The sequence below is a fragment of the Rhinopithecus bieti genome, unplaced genomic scaffold (assembly GCF_001698545.2).
Source record: "Rhinopithecus bieti isolate Rb0 unplaced genomic scaffold, ASM169854v2 scaffold_1673, whole genome shotgun sequence".
Lineage (NCBI taxonomy): Eukaryota > Metazoa > Chordata > Mammalia > Primates > Cercopithecidae > Rhinopithecus > Rhinopithecus bieti.
The window spans coordinates 2,002,847-2,017,503 of NW_016804690.1; the positions used below are offsets into that span (position 1 = coordinate 2,002,847).

The window sequence follows — 14,657 nt, forward strand, 5'->3', positions numbered from 1 at the left end:
TTTTTTTTTTTTTTTTTGAGACAGAGTCTTGCTCTGTCACCCAGGCTGGAGTGCAGTGGCACAGTCTTGGCTCACTGCAACCTTTGCCTGCTGGATTCAAGCAATTCTCCTTCCTCAGCCTCCTGAGTAGCTGGGACTACGGGCATGTGCCACCATGCCCGACTAATTTTTTCTATTTTAGTAGAAATGGGGTTTCACTATGCTGGCCAGGCTGGTCTTGAACTCCTGACCTCGTGATCCACCTGCCTTGGCCTCCCAAAATGCTGGGATTACAGACGTGAGCTACCGCGCCCAGCCGCTAATTCTTGTACTTTTAGGAAAGATGGAATTTCACCATGTTGGCCAGGCTGGTCTTCAACTCCAGACCCCAAGTGATTCACCTGCCTCGGCCTCCCGAAGTGCTGGGATTTCAGGTGTGAGCCACCGTGCCCGGCCATGAAACACATTTTTAAAATACTAATGTGGGAACATATACTAAGTGAGGAGGAGTGTCCCTACAGCAGGTATAGATTTGGCAAAGGAAGGCACCCAGTTGTCCTGTGCTTCCTGGGGAAATTGTCCCAAACAGTCCTTGTTGACTCCTTGTTTTCACTGTACTACCCTCCCTCTTTTATGGTCTGAATGTGTCCCTCCCTACCTCAGATTCATATATTGGAATGTAATCGCCAATGTGATAGTATTAAGAAGTGGGGCCTTTGGTCCGTGATTAGGTCACGAGGGCAGAGGCCTCATGGAAAGGATTAGGGTCCTTATAAAAGGCCTTGAAGGAGTGGATTTGAACCATTCTGTCCCTTCCACCGTGGGAGCAACAAGTAACCATCAATGAGGAACAGGACCCTCATCAGACACTGAACCTGTTGGCATGTCTTATTTTTTTTTATTTTTAGAGATGGTCTTGCTCTGTTGCCCAGGCTGGAGTGCAGTGGCATGATCATAGCTGACTGCAGCCTCAAACTCCTGGGCTCAAGCAATCCTCCTGACTCAGCTTCCCAAGTAGCTGGAACTACAGGTGTGCACCACCATGCCTGGTTAATTTTCTTTTTGCATTTGTAGAGATGGGGTCTCACAATGTTGCCCAGTCTGGTCTCAACCTCTTGGGCTGGAGTAATCCTCCTGCCTCAAGCTCCCAAAGTGCTGGGATTATAGGCATGAACCACCATGGCCAGTCCCTACTGCCTTGTTGATCTTGGACATCCCTGCCTCCAGAAATGTGACAATACATTTCTATTATTTATAAATTACAGTCTGTGGTGTTTTGTTACAGCAGCATGGACTAAGATTCCCCTTCTTTTCCTTCACTGTGTCCTCTTTCCTGTCCTTGGTCCTTACTGTGGATGCGAGATTCACGAAATGCCCTCTCTTCCTACCATTCCAAATATACACCTTGCCAGATCCCAGGAGTTATGCAGCACACCCTGCCTCCTGCCGTGGCCCCTCCATATGCCCCACCCCCTTGGGGCCCTTCAGCACTGTAGGAATGATTGAAGCTTTCCTTCTACAGAGTGTGAAGTCTGGGATGATGTAATATATGGTGTTCTCATGCTGACTCTGGGCCACTCAGCCTGTGAAGAAACAGTAAAAAAAGTGTGAATTTCCGGGCATCCCCACAGACAGCAGGAATTCTTCCCAGTTTTAAGGAATCGAGCACCTCTGCCACTGACACCATTGCACTTTTGGCTAAGCAAAGGTGTGCCCCCATAACACTAGCAGCACTAGAGTGGGGATTCGTGTTTAGATGGGTTGGGGGAAGGGGGAAGGGACACCTCCCACTGCTTTCAAAGGGAGCCCGCAGGAGGGACACCGCTCAGAAACCACCTTAGCAGGGAGAGGCGGGGAAGAGGAGGAAGGAGGAGAAAACAGGGTGGAGTGGGGAGAGGAAGAGAGGGAGGACCTTGGGCAGAGCAGGGAAGCCAACCTGAGCAAACACAGCAGCCTGCGTGTTCCCAAGGCCACAATGCTGAGAATGTCCACTCCTAATCTGTGTGGTGGTCTGCATTGCTGGGCCCCCTGGCTCTCTTCTGGCATTCTCTGCCTCTGCCTCATACTCTTATTGGGCCAGGTGGGCTTGCTGCGGGGACACCCCCAGTGCCTGGATTATGGGCCCCCTTTCCAGCCCCTTCTGCACCTTGAGTTTTGCTCTGACTATGAGTCCTTTGGCTGCTGTGACCAGCACAAGGACCGCCGCATCGCTGCCCGGTACTGGGACATCATGGAATATTTTGATCTGAAGAGGCATGAGCTGTGTGGAGATTACATTAAAGACATCCTTTGCCAGGTAGTGAAAAGTGCCTTCCAGCCCCAGGGGTTTGGGTACTGGGTTGCATGGTGTGGGTGCTGAGCGGAGGGTGCTTTGGGAGTCCAGCCCTTTAGAAGTTCAAGTGCTGGGTGCCTCATCTTTGAGCTGCCGTCTTTGGACACGCACACTGAGATGAGTGTGTTCTGAATTTGGTCTCCATGGGTTCCCCAAACCTCTCCCTCTGGGATTCTGCTGGCCCTGATTCTTCTCCAGGCTCCAGGAGAATGAGAGGAATACTCTTCCTGGAGCTCTCAGAGCAGCCATTATTTGCCACGCTCCCTCTGCGGTGCATGGCAAATAACTATTTGCATCCTCTGTGGTGCTCAGAGAGTTAGGCACTTATACCCATGGCATTTACCGAGTGCGTTAAGGGAGGGAGTGGTGGCATCTGTTGGGGTCCAGTCCTTTCTCATCTGGCTGATTTGTGCCAGGGCATCTCTGGTGTCACTATGGTGGCAGCAGGGGTTGGGGACTCTCCCCAGAGTTCTGTCTATCCAGCACTCCAGAGCTGGAAGAGAGAGATGCAAGCAGCTGAGTAACAGTGACTCACAGAGTTTCTGCTTTTCCTGGTTGCCCAACAGCCAAAATCCACATCCCTGGGAGGCACCGTTTTGGTTGAGCTCAGCCTGAAAACTTTGTAGGAAGAGGATGTTTGGGGGTTAATGGAGAGAGGTCAGCATTTGGAAAGCTGATGAAAGAGGTTGCCTGGGGAGGAACCCTCTAATGATGTTGGGGAGGAGAGACAAGAAGTCCAGGCAGCCTTTTGAACTGAGACCCCTTGGGCTTGTCAGCACAATGACTTGGCTATCCACGGGCATCTCTTCATGACCACTGTTCCTGAACTTACTGACCACCATAACTGCCACACAAGATGTGGAGTGGTTAACTGAGCTTCCCAGAGTCCAGGAGAGAATTACAGCTGAGCCTGGCCCAGAAAGTCAGCCACCTGGGTGGCACCGCCTGGGGCTACACTCTTGGACACCACTCCTCAGCTGTTTCCTGGAGAATTAACTCTAGGATACCCATTAGGGTAGATGCTGAACTTTTACAAGTAGCACTGAGAATGTTTATTTCTGAGATCTCCCCTAGTAAAAATGTATACCCCTGACCCTTCCCTCTTGCATAACATTTCAGAAAGTCAAAGTCAGCAGTTCTGTTGTTTCAGGGATTTGAGGAATAAGAGCAATTTCAGCCAAACAATCCTACACATGTTTATTCGTTCCCATTTATAAGGTCCTCTTTCTTCCCCAACACATGTAGTGTGTACCCAGCAATGATTCTGCAGGCAGTTGTTATGATCCTCATTTTACTGATGAGGGTTCAATGGTTTAGATGACTTACCCAAGGCAAAACAATACTGGGGCACAGAGCTAGATGCTCAGGCTCCAAGTTTTGTGCCCTTTCAGTCACACCATGCTAAAGTATAGTAACAGCAGCACTGGCTTGTTTACTTAATGGTTTTCTGAGGTCCCCAAACTATATGCTCCATTGGAAGGATACTTTGTGCGTTTCGCTCACTGCTGCATCCCAGTCAATGTAGAGAACAGTGCCTGGCACGTAAGAGAGACTCAACAGGAGGGTCACATAGGACTCTTTTTTTTTTTTTTTGAGACAGAGTCTTACTCTGTCACCCAGGATGGAGTGCAGTGGCACGGTCTTGGCTGACTATAACCTCTGCCTTTCGGGTCCAAGCAATTATTCTGCCTCAGTCTCCTGAATACCTGGGACTACTGGTGTGTGATACCATGCCTGGCTTTTTTTTTTTTTCGTATTTTTAGCAGTGACAGGGTTTCACCATGTTGGCCAGGCTGGTCTTGAACTCCTGACCTCAGGTGATCTGCCCACCTCATCCTCTCAAAGTGCTGGGATTACAGGCATGAGCCACTACGCCTGGCCAGAGACCTTATGGCCTTTAATTTTCTTCCTTTAAAGTAAGGAAGTATCTGTTTAGTTACTGTGCTAATTGAGTAGAAGCAACTTTGCAAACTCTAAATGGCTGCGTGAGAATGTGCCATAGTGGTGGTTCTCTTTCCACAGCCCCCTTCTATTTTCTGGTATTGGATCCTTAATTCAGTCTCCCCTCTCTCTTTTTCCCACTCTCCGAGAGTGGACAGAATGAGCAAGGGGACACTTAAGAGTGGGTCATGTTGCTTCTTGACAGCTGCTGTAATAAGTGTCTTAAATGGAAACAGACACCCCGAGGGGAGCCTGTGAATCTCTGGGCTCCTTCTTCCCCTCTGCCCAATGACCAAAAGCTGGCTCTGCAATCTACAATCAGAGGAAATAAGAGAGAACAGGGAACTCACATATACATGAAAAACGCTGCTGGTCCTTTTGTGAAGCGATGGGAGCACATGAGATGGTTCTGCGCAGGCTGGCTGGCTCAGAGTCGTTAGTGATCAGAAGGCGGCTTCTGGGCCAATAGGTGAACTCTGCTGGAACACACGGCTCCAAACGACACCCTTTGAATAGGACTTTCTTACCTTTCTAATCTCAGTTGCCTCTGCCTTTCATCACTACTGGGAGTTGCTCATCTGCTCACAATATTCTATTTTCCTTCTAAAAAATGTTATAGTCTAGGGAGGTCTGAGTAGCAGCTACTCCTTCAGGCAAATAGTCCTCATATGTTTGTGTAAGGAGCAGGCATATTGCCCTATAGCCACAATTCAAATGTGTATAGGTTCCAGCATGGTACTTTGCATATATTAAACACTGAAATATTTTAAATAAATAATTGAAGAAATTGCTAGACACCTAATCTCTGAGAGTGATACATCCAATGTCCATTCTGATAATTTAATTTTCATTCTAAAATATTCCAAAATATGGAAAAGCACAGAAAATTAAATCATTAACACTGTATCTCCAACAACCACATTTGAACAAATATGAAATTTTTGCCATATTGTTTCATATTTGTATAAAGAAATAAAATCTTAGTAGATACAGCATCCATAAGAAAATGAGGCTGGGCCGACACGGTGGCTCATGCCTGTAAATGCCAGCACTTCGTGAGATTGAGGAGGCAGGAGAGTCACTTAAGCCCAGGAGTTTGAGATCAGCCTAGGCAACATGGTGAGGCCGTCTCTATGAAAAATAAAATAAAATGAAAATTAAAAAAAAAAAACAGATCTAGAAATTTAGTAATTTTTTTGAAAAATATTCATGCATAATTTAATAAAACTTTAAATGTCAAAAACTAAGCTGAAATGTTAGAGATAGCATAGTGAATATGAGAGATTTTCCCTGCTTTCTGCCTTTCAGGAGCATTAACTGGGTAGAAAATCACAGAGAAGAGTTTTAGCAGCATTTAGTAACAAAAACTCCAGAATCCTGACTTTTTCCCCCGAGGACCATATTTTCTTTCTGCTTGCTCAAAACGTGAGACAAGTGCCGGTGTGGCAGGTCTGATGCTGAGCCTGAGCTCCGCGTTCTTTTCTAGGAGTGCTCGCCCTACGCAGCCCACCTCTACGACGCCGAGAACCCCCAGACGCCCCTCCGGAATCTCCCTGGCCTCTGCTCTGATTACTGCTCTGCCTTCCATTCTAACTGCCACTCCGCCATCTCCCTGCTGACCAATGACCGAGGCCTCCAGGAGTCTCACGGAATGGACGGTGTCCGCTTCTGCCACCTCCTGGATCTTCCTGACAAGGACTATTGCTTCCCCAACGTCCTGAGGAACGACTATCTCAACCGCAACCTGGGCATGGTGGCCCAGGATCCTCGGGGCTGCCTGCAGCTCTGCCTGAGCGAGGTGGCCAACGGGCTGAGGAACCCTGTCTCCATGGTCCATGCCGGGGACGGCACCCATCGCTTCTTTGTTGCGGAGCAGGTAGGAGTGGTATGGGTCTATCTCCCTGATGGGAGTCGCCTGGAGCAACCCTTCCTGGACCTCAAGAACATCGTGTTGACCACCCCATGGATCGGGGATGAGAGAGGCTTCTTGGGGTTGGCTTTTCACCCCAGATTCCGCCACAATCGCAAGTTCTATATTTATTATTCGTGCCTGGACAAGAAGAAGGTAGAAAAGATCCGGATTAGTCAGATGAAGGTTTCTCGGGCTGATCCTAACAAAGCTGACCTGAAATCAGAGAGGTGAGAGGTACTCGTGAGAGTCTGCTGCTGTACTGTGTTCCGAAATAATGCCCACCAGGTCTGTGAGATAATAGAGGGGAATTTTACTGATTTTACAGAACTACTCCAACTGTTGAGAAAGGAGTCACTGTGGATTGAGGACGGCCCAAGTTAGACTCCTGAGTTAAGGCTGTTTAATGGGATGTAGCCATCACCTTACAGTTACCCTAAATAAAGACATGCTTGCCTGTCTTTACAAAGGGTAAGCAAGGACCAACAGTCATAAGGGTCTGAGAAAGAATTATAGCTAATATCAACATGTGAAACACAATAGTAGCCTCCGATTATTATGTGGCCATTGCATCCCAGGCCCTTTACTTTGAATGTGGGATTTCTCATTCTAACTGGAAGCTGTGGCACAGGGCCATCAAGCTATGGCTGCATGGCCAAGTGAGGACTCAGTTTTAACTGACCCCAAGCTCATGCTCTTTCCACCCTACCACTCTGCCTTCTTTTTCCCTTCTTCTCCTTTCTCCCTTGCCTCTTTTCCCATGGTAGACAGGTTGGAGGATTGCAAAGAGCATAAAGAACTGATAGATTAACCCCTCTTAAGTTGCTCCAAAGAAGGGATGGAGCATTCTGGTAGGGCAGAGAGTAAGGGCAAGCCCTAGAAAAGGACAGTTGTTACCCTGGCTGGGTCCACAGCTCATTAAATCATGGTATGAAAGAAAAATGAGGCCGAGCATGGTGGCTCATGCCTGTAATCCCAACTTTGGGAAGTTGAGGCACGCGGATCATTTGAGGTCAGGAGTTCAAGACCAGCCTGGCCAACATGGAAAAACCCTGTCTCTACCAAAAATTAGCCAGGCATGGTGGCACATGCCTGTAGTCCCAGCTACTCAGGAGGCCAAGGCAGGAGAACTGCATGAACCTGAGAGGCAGAGGATGCAGTGAGCCAAGATCACACCACTGCATGCCAACCTGGGTGACAGAGCAAGACTCCAGCTCAAAAAAAAAAAAAAAAAAAAAAAAAAAAAGGCCAGATGTGGTAATCCCACCCTCGGGAGGCTCTCAGCCGAGGCAGGAGAATTGCTTGAATCTGGAGGTGGAGGTTGCAGTGAGCTGAGATTACACCACTGCACTCCAGCTTGGGTGCAGAGTGAGACTCTGTCTAAAAAAAAAAAAGAAAAAAGAAAAAAGAAAAATGAGCCATAAAAGAGTTATACCAGGAAAAAAGCGTCATCTCAGAGACCCAAAACTACCTGCTTTGTGATCCTCAAAAACTCAGAAGCAGGTCTTGGCTGACTTGGCAAATCTTGGTGGCTTGGACCAGTCATTTCTGGGTATCTCAAGAGGATGTAACTTCAGCTTGTGTCAAATTCTAATGCATGGTTTCTTTTTTCTCTTCCAGGGTCATCTTAGAGATCGAAGAACCAGCCTCAAACCATAATGGCGGACAACTTCTTTTTGGCCTAGACGGCTATATGTACATATTCACTGGGGACGGGGGACAGGCTGGAGATCCCTTTGGCCTGTTTGGAAATGCTCAGAACAAGTAAGCTGTATGGAGGCTGGGACCCTGTCCCTTCAGAGTGAGCCCCTGGTACGGTGTTTTTGCATGGATGTCATCAAACTCAAATCATATGCTGCAAGATGTAGTCCACTCCATTGAGGCAATGGGAGGAATGTTTCTTTTTCAGTTCCATAAATTTCAGACATAGTGTATTTTGGTAGTTCATAATATTGATGCTCAATATAAGTGTCAAGTGTTATGTAAAGGAGAATTTGGGATTTTAAAAATATATATATTACCAGGTCATTATTTACCACACTAATCATCTAATTCAATTCAACTCAATAATATTATTGAACACCATGTTCCAGGTGCTGTGCTAGGCCCTGGAGACACATGAGATGAGACTTAACTACTGAGAGCCAATGTGTATTGGGTGCTTGCAGCTTGTCAGGCACTGGTCTAAGTACATTTGAGAAGGTAATTTTAACAATCTTCAAGGGCAAGAATTTATATCTAATATCTATTTTGTTAATTGATATATCACCAACACTTAGGACAGTGCCTGGCACAAGGGAGCCTTTCCATAATTACACATGAAATGAATGAATCATATGAAGTATACATATAATAGTATCCATTTTACAGACAAGCAAATGGAGGCACAGAGGTAATACAATGAGTAAGTGGAAAAAACAGAATCCCAACCCACATGATATGGCGCCAGAGCCCAGTGACGCTGTGTAGCCTAGATAAAGGTCATGTGGTCCTTCTGCCCTTTGCACCCAGTAAGCACTTGGCTTCTATTGTTCCTAGTAATAGAAATATTGAGGTTAATAATAATACAAAGCTAACATTTGTCGAATACCTACTGTGATTCAAGAATTGCATTAAACGCTATATACACAATAACTCATTTAACCCTTATATCAAAACCACACTGCAAGGTAAATAATATTTATCTAGCAATATATTTTAAATAGAGATGGGGTCTCACTGTATTGCCTAGGCTATTCTTGAACTCATGACCTCAAACCATCCACCCACCTCAGCCTCCCAAAATGTGGGATTACAGGCATGAGCCACTGCACCTGGCCAAGATATTAAAAATAATAGCAGCCTCTGATTATCATGTGTCCATTAGAGCCCAGACCCTTTACTTGAGTGTGAAATTTCTCATCATGATAGGAAGCAGTGGCACAAGGCCATCAGTTACTCTCCTCTGACTTTCAAATGAGGAAAGTCAGTCCCAGAGACCACAGTCACTGGCAGAGCCTCTCAAAAGCTTCTGTTCTGTTCTTTTAACTGACCACGTTGTTAAATAAAGAATAAACAATGTAACTAGCCTCTTTTAAAAATTTGTCATATTAGACCAAATCAGAGAGAAGCTGTCCTCATCATTAAAATAAGAATTGAAGCTGCAACTGGCTCAGGGTCAAATGGGCCAAGATCACATCAAACTTTTGCCTCGTAGTTCTTTTCGAGCCAAACATGGGACAGTCTTAAATATCTTGTATAGATTTAAAAGAAAATCTTCAAGCTCATTCTTGCTGGTACAAAAAAATAGGAAAATAAGAAGTCACAGCTTCCCATGTGATCCTTAGCAGTCTCTTGGCATCAACTATGAGTCGGCCCTTGTGGGTTGTCTCTTCCAGTCCTGTGGCTTTCCTTGCTTACCTGATTCTGTTTCCTGGCCTTCTTTCTTTCAGAAGTTCCCTGCTGGGAAAAGTTTTAAGGATCGATGTGAACAGGGCAGGCTCAGATGGCAAGTGGTACCGAGTCCCTTCGGACAATCCGTTTGTTTCTGAGCCAGGGGCCCACCCTGCCATCTATGCCTATGGGATTAGGAACATGTGGCGCTGTGCTGTGGACCGAGGGGACCCCATCACGCACCAGGGTCGAGGCCGGATATTCTGTGGGGACGTGGGCCAGAACAGGTTTGAAGAGGTTGACCTCATTGTGAAAGGTGGAAATTACGGCTGGAGAGCAAAGGAAGGGTTTGCATGTTATGACAAAAAACTTTGTCACAATGCCTCTTTGGGTGAGTAAGAAGCTCTCTCGGTGATTTCTTGGATGAGTTGAGTGGGTTGGAGGTGGAGGTGGGGAATAAAACCTGAATGTCCTGCCCTGCAGGTCATTTAAATCACGCCTTGTTCGTGTCCTGTGGCATAGTGCTTCTCCAATCCGTCCTCCAGCCACTCACTGGCACCAGAGACATCTTGGCAGTGGCTATTTTTAAAAAGTGAATTCCTAGACCCTGCCTCAGACCTAATGAATTTGAATTTTGGGTAGATTGGAGGCATGAGATTGACGCAGGAATCTGTATTTTAATAAGTTACCCACATTAATTTTAGGCATATTATTTTGAAAACCACTGGCAGAGCAAAATTGGTGTATGTTTTTATTTATTTCCCAACTGGTACAGGCCACTGAAATGATATTCTGCATATAGTCAAGTAAGAGGACACTTTCTTTTCTTTTTTGTTTTCTTTTTTTTAGACAGAGACTTGCTCTGTCACCAGGTTGGAGTGCAGTAGCACGATCTCGGCTCACTGCAACCTCCGACTCCCTGGTTCAAGCGATTCTCCTGCCTCAATCTCCTGGGATTACAGGCATGTGCCACCACTCCTAGCTAATTTTTGTATTTTTAGTACAGATGGGGTTTCACCATGTTAGCCAGGATGGTCTCGATCTCCTGACCTTGTGATCCGCCTGCCTCAGCCTCCCAAAGTGCTGGGATTACAGGCGTGAGCCACCATGCCCAGCCCAGGACACTTTCTAAACACCAATAATCAAGGTGTGATTTAGAAACTCCACCTGGCTCAAAATTCTAGTGTTCTGACTCTATTACTACTTCTTAGTCTTTTCTTGTCCTCTAAGTTATAAAGCAGTCTTACAGACTGTGACAGTATTTTCCATATCCTTAAACCAGGATATCTGCCATATCAACCTACAGGGAAAACTTAGCCATGTGGATTTCCAGGTCACTGCCTCATAGATGGAGGGAATTTTTGGCTTCCTCTCTGCCTGAGGATAGCAGTTAAGTAGGAAGCTTGCAAATATTGTGGATGGCCTATTGAGAACAATAAACATGATTTGCTTGCTTGCCTGTCCTACTGAAGACCAAGAGGTAAAGTGTTCTTCACTGAATTAGGCAACTGCATTAAAAAGTCCCCTTCTTCCTCCTTGAAGTTTTCAATTTTAGGCCACGACTCTCACTCTCTTTCCTCTCGCCTGGACAGATGATGTTCTGCCAATCTATGCTTATGGCCACGCAGTGGGGAAGTCAGTCACGGGAGGTTATGTCTATCGTGGTTGTGAATCCCCAAATCTCAATGGCCTGTATATCTTTGGAGACTTCATGAGTGGGTAAGGAAGGACTGCTGTCCCTTCTCTCTCTTTTTATTTGAACACTTTTACTGAGGTATAACTTACATATGGTGAAATATAATCATGTAGGAGCACAGTTGTATGATGTTTTACAAATGTATGCACTCATATTTCCAGCAACCATATCAAGAGGCAGAACACTTCCATCACCCTAGGAGGCTCCTTCTTTTCTATTCCCTCTCTCTCTCTCTCTCTCTCTCTCTCTCTCTCTCTCTCTCTCTCTGTTTCTCTCTCATACCAGGGGTTCACTTTAAAGGGACAGGGGCCCGGCTTCCATCCAGCTTACTTGCTCTGAGCATTTCCAAACATGCCAAAGGGATCTCCAGCCTGTCCCCCGTCCCCAGTGAATATGTACATGTAGCCATCCAGGCCTAAAAGAAGTTGTCTCTCTCTCTGTCACACACACACGCACACACACCCCGCAGCCAGAGATAAGCACTCCCACCACAGCTTAGTTTTGCTTCTGGAACTTCGTATATAAATGGAATCATTATAGTATGGACTCTTCTTTTTGTGCTTGGCTTCTTTAACTCGGCATTGTCTGTGGGATTCATCAATGTTGTTTCCATGTATCAGTAATTTGTCTTTTTTATTGCTTTGTAAAATTCAATTGTATGAATACACCACAATTTATTCATCTATTCTCTGTGTTGCTGATGGACATTTTGGCTATTCCCAGTTATGAAATATTGTGAATAACATGGCTACTGTATTTTATAGTTTTCAGTATAGAGATCTTGCATATTTACTTATCTCTTAGTGTTTGATGTTATAGTAAATTCCAGTTTCTGATTGTTAATTGTTAGAATGTAGAAGTTTTTTTATATTGAGCTTGCATCTGGCAACCTTGCTGAACTCCTTGTTCATTCTGATTGCTTTTTTATAGATTCTACCGGATTTTCTGTGTGGAAGGTAATTTTGTTAGAAGGTCTGTGAATATAGACACTTTTACTTTCTTTCTTTTCTTTTTTTTTTTTTTTGAGATGGAGTCCAGACTGGAGTGCAGTGGTGCAATCTCGGCTCACTGCAAGTTCCATCTCCTGGGTTCACACCATTCTCCTGCCTCAGCCTCCCGAGTAGCTGGGACTACAGGCGCCCGCCACCACCCCTGGCGAATTTTTTGTATTTACTTTCTTTTTTTTTTGAATTGGAAGCCTGCTCTTATTTTTTAACTGGCTTATTGCTCTAGCTTAATCTCAGTGCGGTATTTAGTAGAAGTGGGGGAAAGCATTCATTATCACCGTCATATTGGTGTGATGTTACTGTGTGACACCAATATGATGTCAGCTGTAGGTGATTTCTACACACCCTTTATCAAGCTGGGGACATTTTCTTTTATTTCTAGTCCTTTGAGAATTTGTATTAGATATAGATGTTGGGTTTTGTCAAAGGCTTCTTTTCATCTTTTGATGAATCATGTGGGCTTTTAAAATTTTAGTTTCTTAATATGGTGAATTTCGTCAATTGATTTAAAATTGTTAGAGCAGTCTTGCATTCTGAGAAAAATACCACTTGGTCATAATGCATTATCTTTTTTTTTTTGAAACAAGGTTTTGCTCTGTTATGTAGGCTGGACTGCAATTGCACAATCATAGCTCACTACAGCCTCGAACTCTTGGGCTCAAGTGATCCTCCCACCTCAGCCTCCCAAGTAGCTGGTGGCACCCAGCTAATTAAAAAAAATTTTTTTTTGTAGAGATGGAGTCTTACTATGTTGCCTAGGCTGGTCTTGAACTCCTGGCTTCAAGCTATTCTCCCACCTTGGCCTCCCAAAGTGCTAGGATTACAGGCATGACCTGCTGCCCCTGGCCCCATCCTTTTCATATATATAGATTTGATTTGCTGGCATGTTGTTTGAAATTTTAAAATCTATGTGCATGAAGGAATAGTGAACTGTAGTTTTTCTTTCTTGTAATGTATTTGTCAGACTTTGGAATCAGGGTAAACAGGCTTTATAGAATAAGTACTCCTGTTCAATTATCTGGAAGAGTTTGTGTAAAATAGGTATTATTTTTCCTTATGTGTTCTTCATTCCAAGAAAAACTATCTGGGCCTGAAGTTTTCTATGTGAAAAGACTTTTAATAACAAATTTAATTTCTTTATTAGATTTAATTATTCAGTTTATCTATTTCTTTCTGAGTGAGCTTTGGTAGTCTGTGCCTTTCAAGGAATTTGTCCAGTTTGTCTATGTTGTCAAATGTATTGGCATTCAGTTGTTCATAATATTCCTTTATTATTCTTTAAATATCTATAGAAACTATGGTGATGTCACTTGTCTTGTTCTAGATACAGCTGGTAGTTGTGTCTTCTCTTTTGTTTTTTAAATCAGTCTGGTTAGAGGTTTATCCATTTTATTGATCTTCTATAAGAACCAGCTTTTGTGTTCATTGATTTTTTTCCTATTACTTTTGTGTTTTTTTTCTATTTCATTGATTTCTTCTCTTTTTTCTTCCTTCTGCTTGATTTGGGTTTAATTTGCTCTTCTATTTCTAGTTTCTCAAGATGGAAGCTGAGGTTATTGATCTGAGACCTTTCATCTTCACTAATATATGTGTTTAGTGCTATAAACTTTCCCCCAAGTACTACTTTAGCAGTATCCTGTAAATGCTGATATATTGTGTTTTCATTGTTATTCAGCTAAAAATATTTTCTAATTTACCTTTTGATTTCTTTGTCCCATGAGTTATTTCAAAGTGAGATATTTAGTTTCCAACTACCAGAAGATTTTCCAGAGATCTTTCTGCTATTGATTTCTATTTTAGATTTACTGTGGTCCCAGAACATATTGTATATGACTTGGGGAACTATCTTTGATTTTCTGGGTGGGTCCTAAATGAAATTACAAGTGTGTTTAAAAGAGGAAGGTAGGGGGAAATTTGAAGATGTGAGAGATAGAAGGTGATGTGACAACGAAGGCAGAAGGAGAAAAGGTGACGTGATGTGGGGCCATGAGCCAAGGCATAGGGACAGCCTTCAAAAGCTGGAAAGAGTGAGGAAATCGATTCTCCTGCAGCGCATCTGGAGGGAGCACAGTCCTGCCAGCACCTTGATGTTGGCTCAGTGAAGACCGTTTCAGAGTTCTGGCATCCAATTCTATAAAAGAATAAGTATATGTTGTTTTAAGTCACAAAGTTGTGGTAATTTGTAGTCGTGGTAATTTGTTACAGTGGCAATAAGAATGTTACCATTCCTAATGCTCTCAATTCCTTTGGGTAGATGCATATTTCTATCTGATATCATTTTTCTTCTGTCTGAAGAACTTCCTTTAACATTTCTTGTTGATGGGGTCTATAGTGATGAATTCTTTTCCCTTTTGGAGTCTTTATTTTGCCTTCATTTTTGAAAGATGTTTTCACTGGGTATAGAAGTCTGTGTTAGCATGG

General features: G+C 44.2%; 1 protein-coding gene across 1 annotated transcript in view; it reads left to right on the forward strand.

Annotated features, from left to right (window-relative positions):
- The first annotated feature begins 1,954 nt into the window (after nt 1–1,954).
- Nucleotides 1,955–14,657, forward strand: part of HHIPL2 (HHIP like 2) — a 29,274-nt gene continuing 16,571 nt past the window's right edge. The window contains exons 1-5 of the mRNA XM_017869993.1: nt 1,955–2,275; nt 5,739–6,391; nt 7,782–7,925; nt 9,593–9,924; nt 11,126–11,252. Coding sequence (XP_017725482.1) covers nt 1,955–2,275; nt 5,739–6,391; nt 7,782–7,925; nt 9,593–9,924; nt 11,126–11,252 — 1,577 coding nt within the window. The remainder of the gene's footprint in view (nt 2,276–5,738; nt 6,392–7,781; nt 7,926–9,592; nt 9,925–11,125; nt 11,253–14,657) is intronic.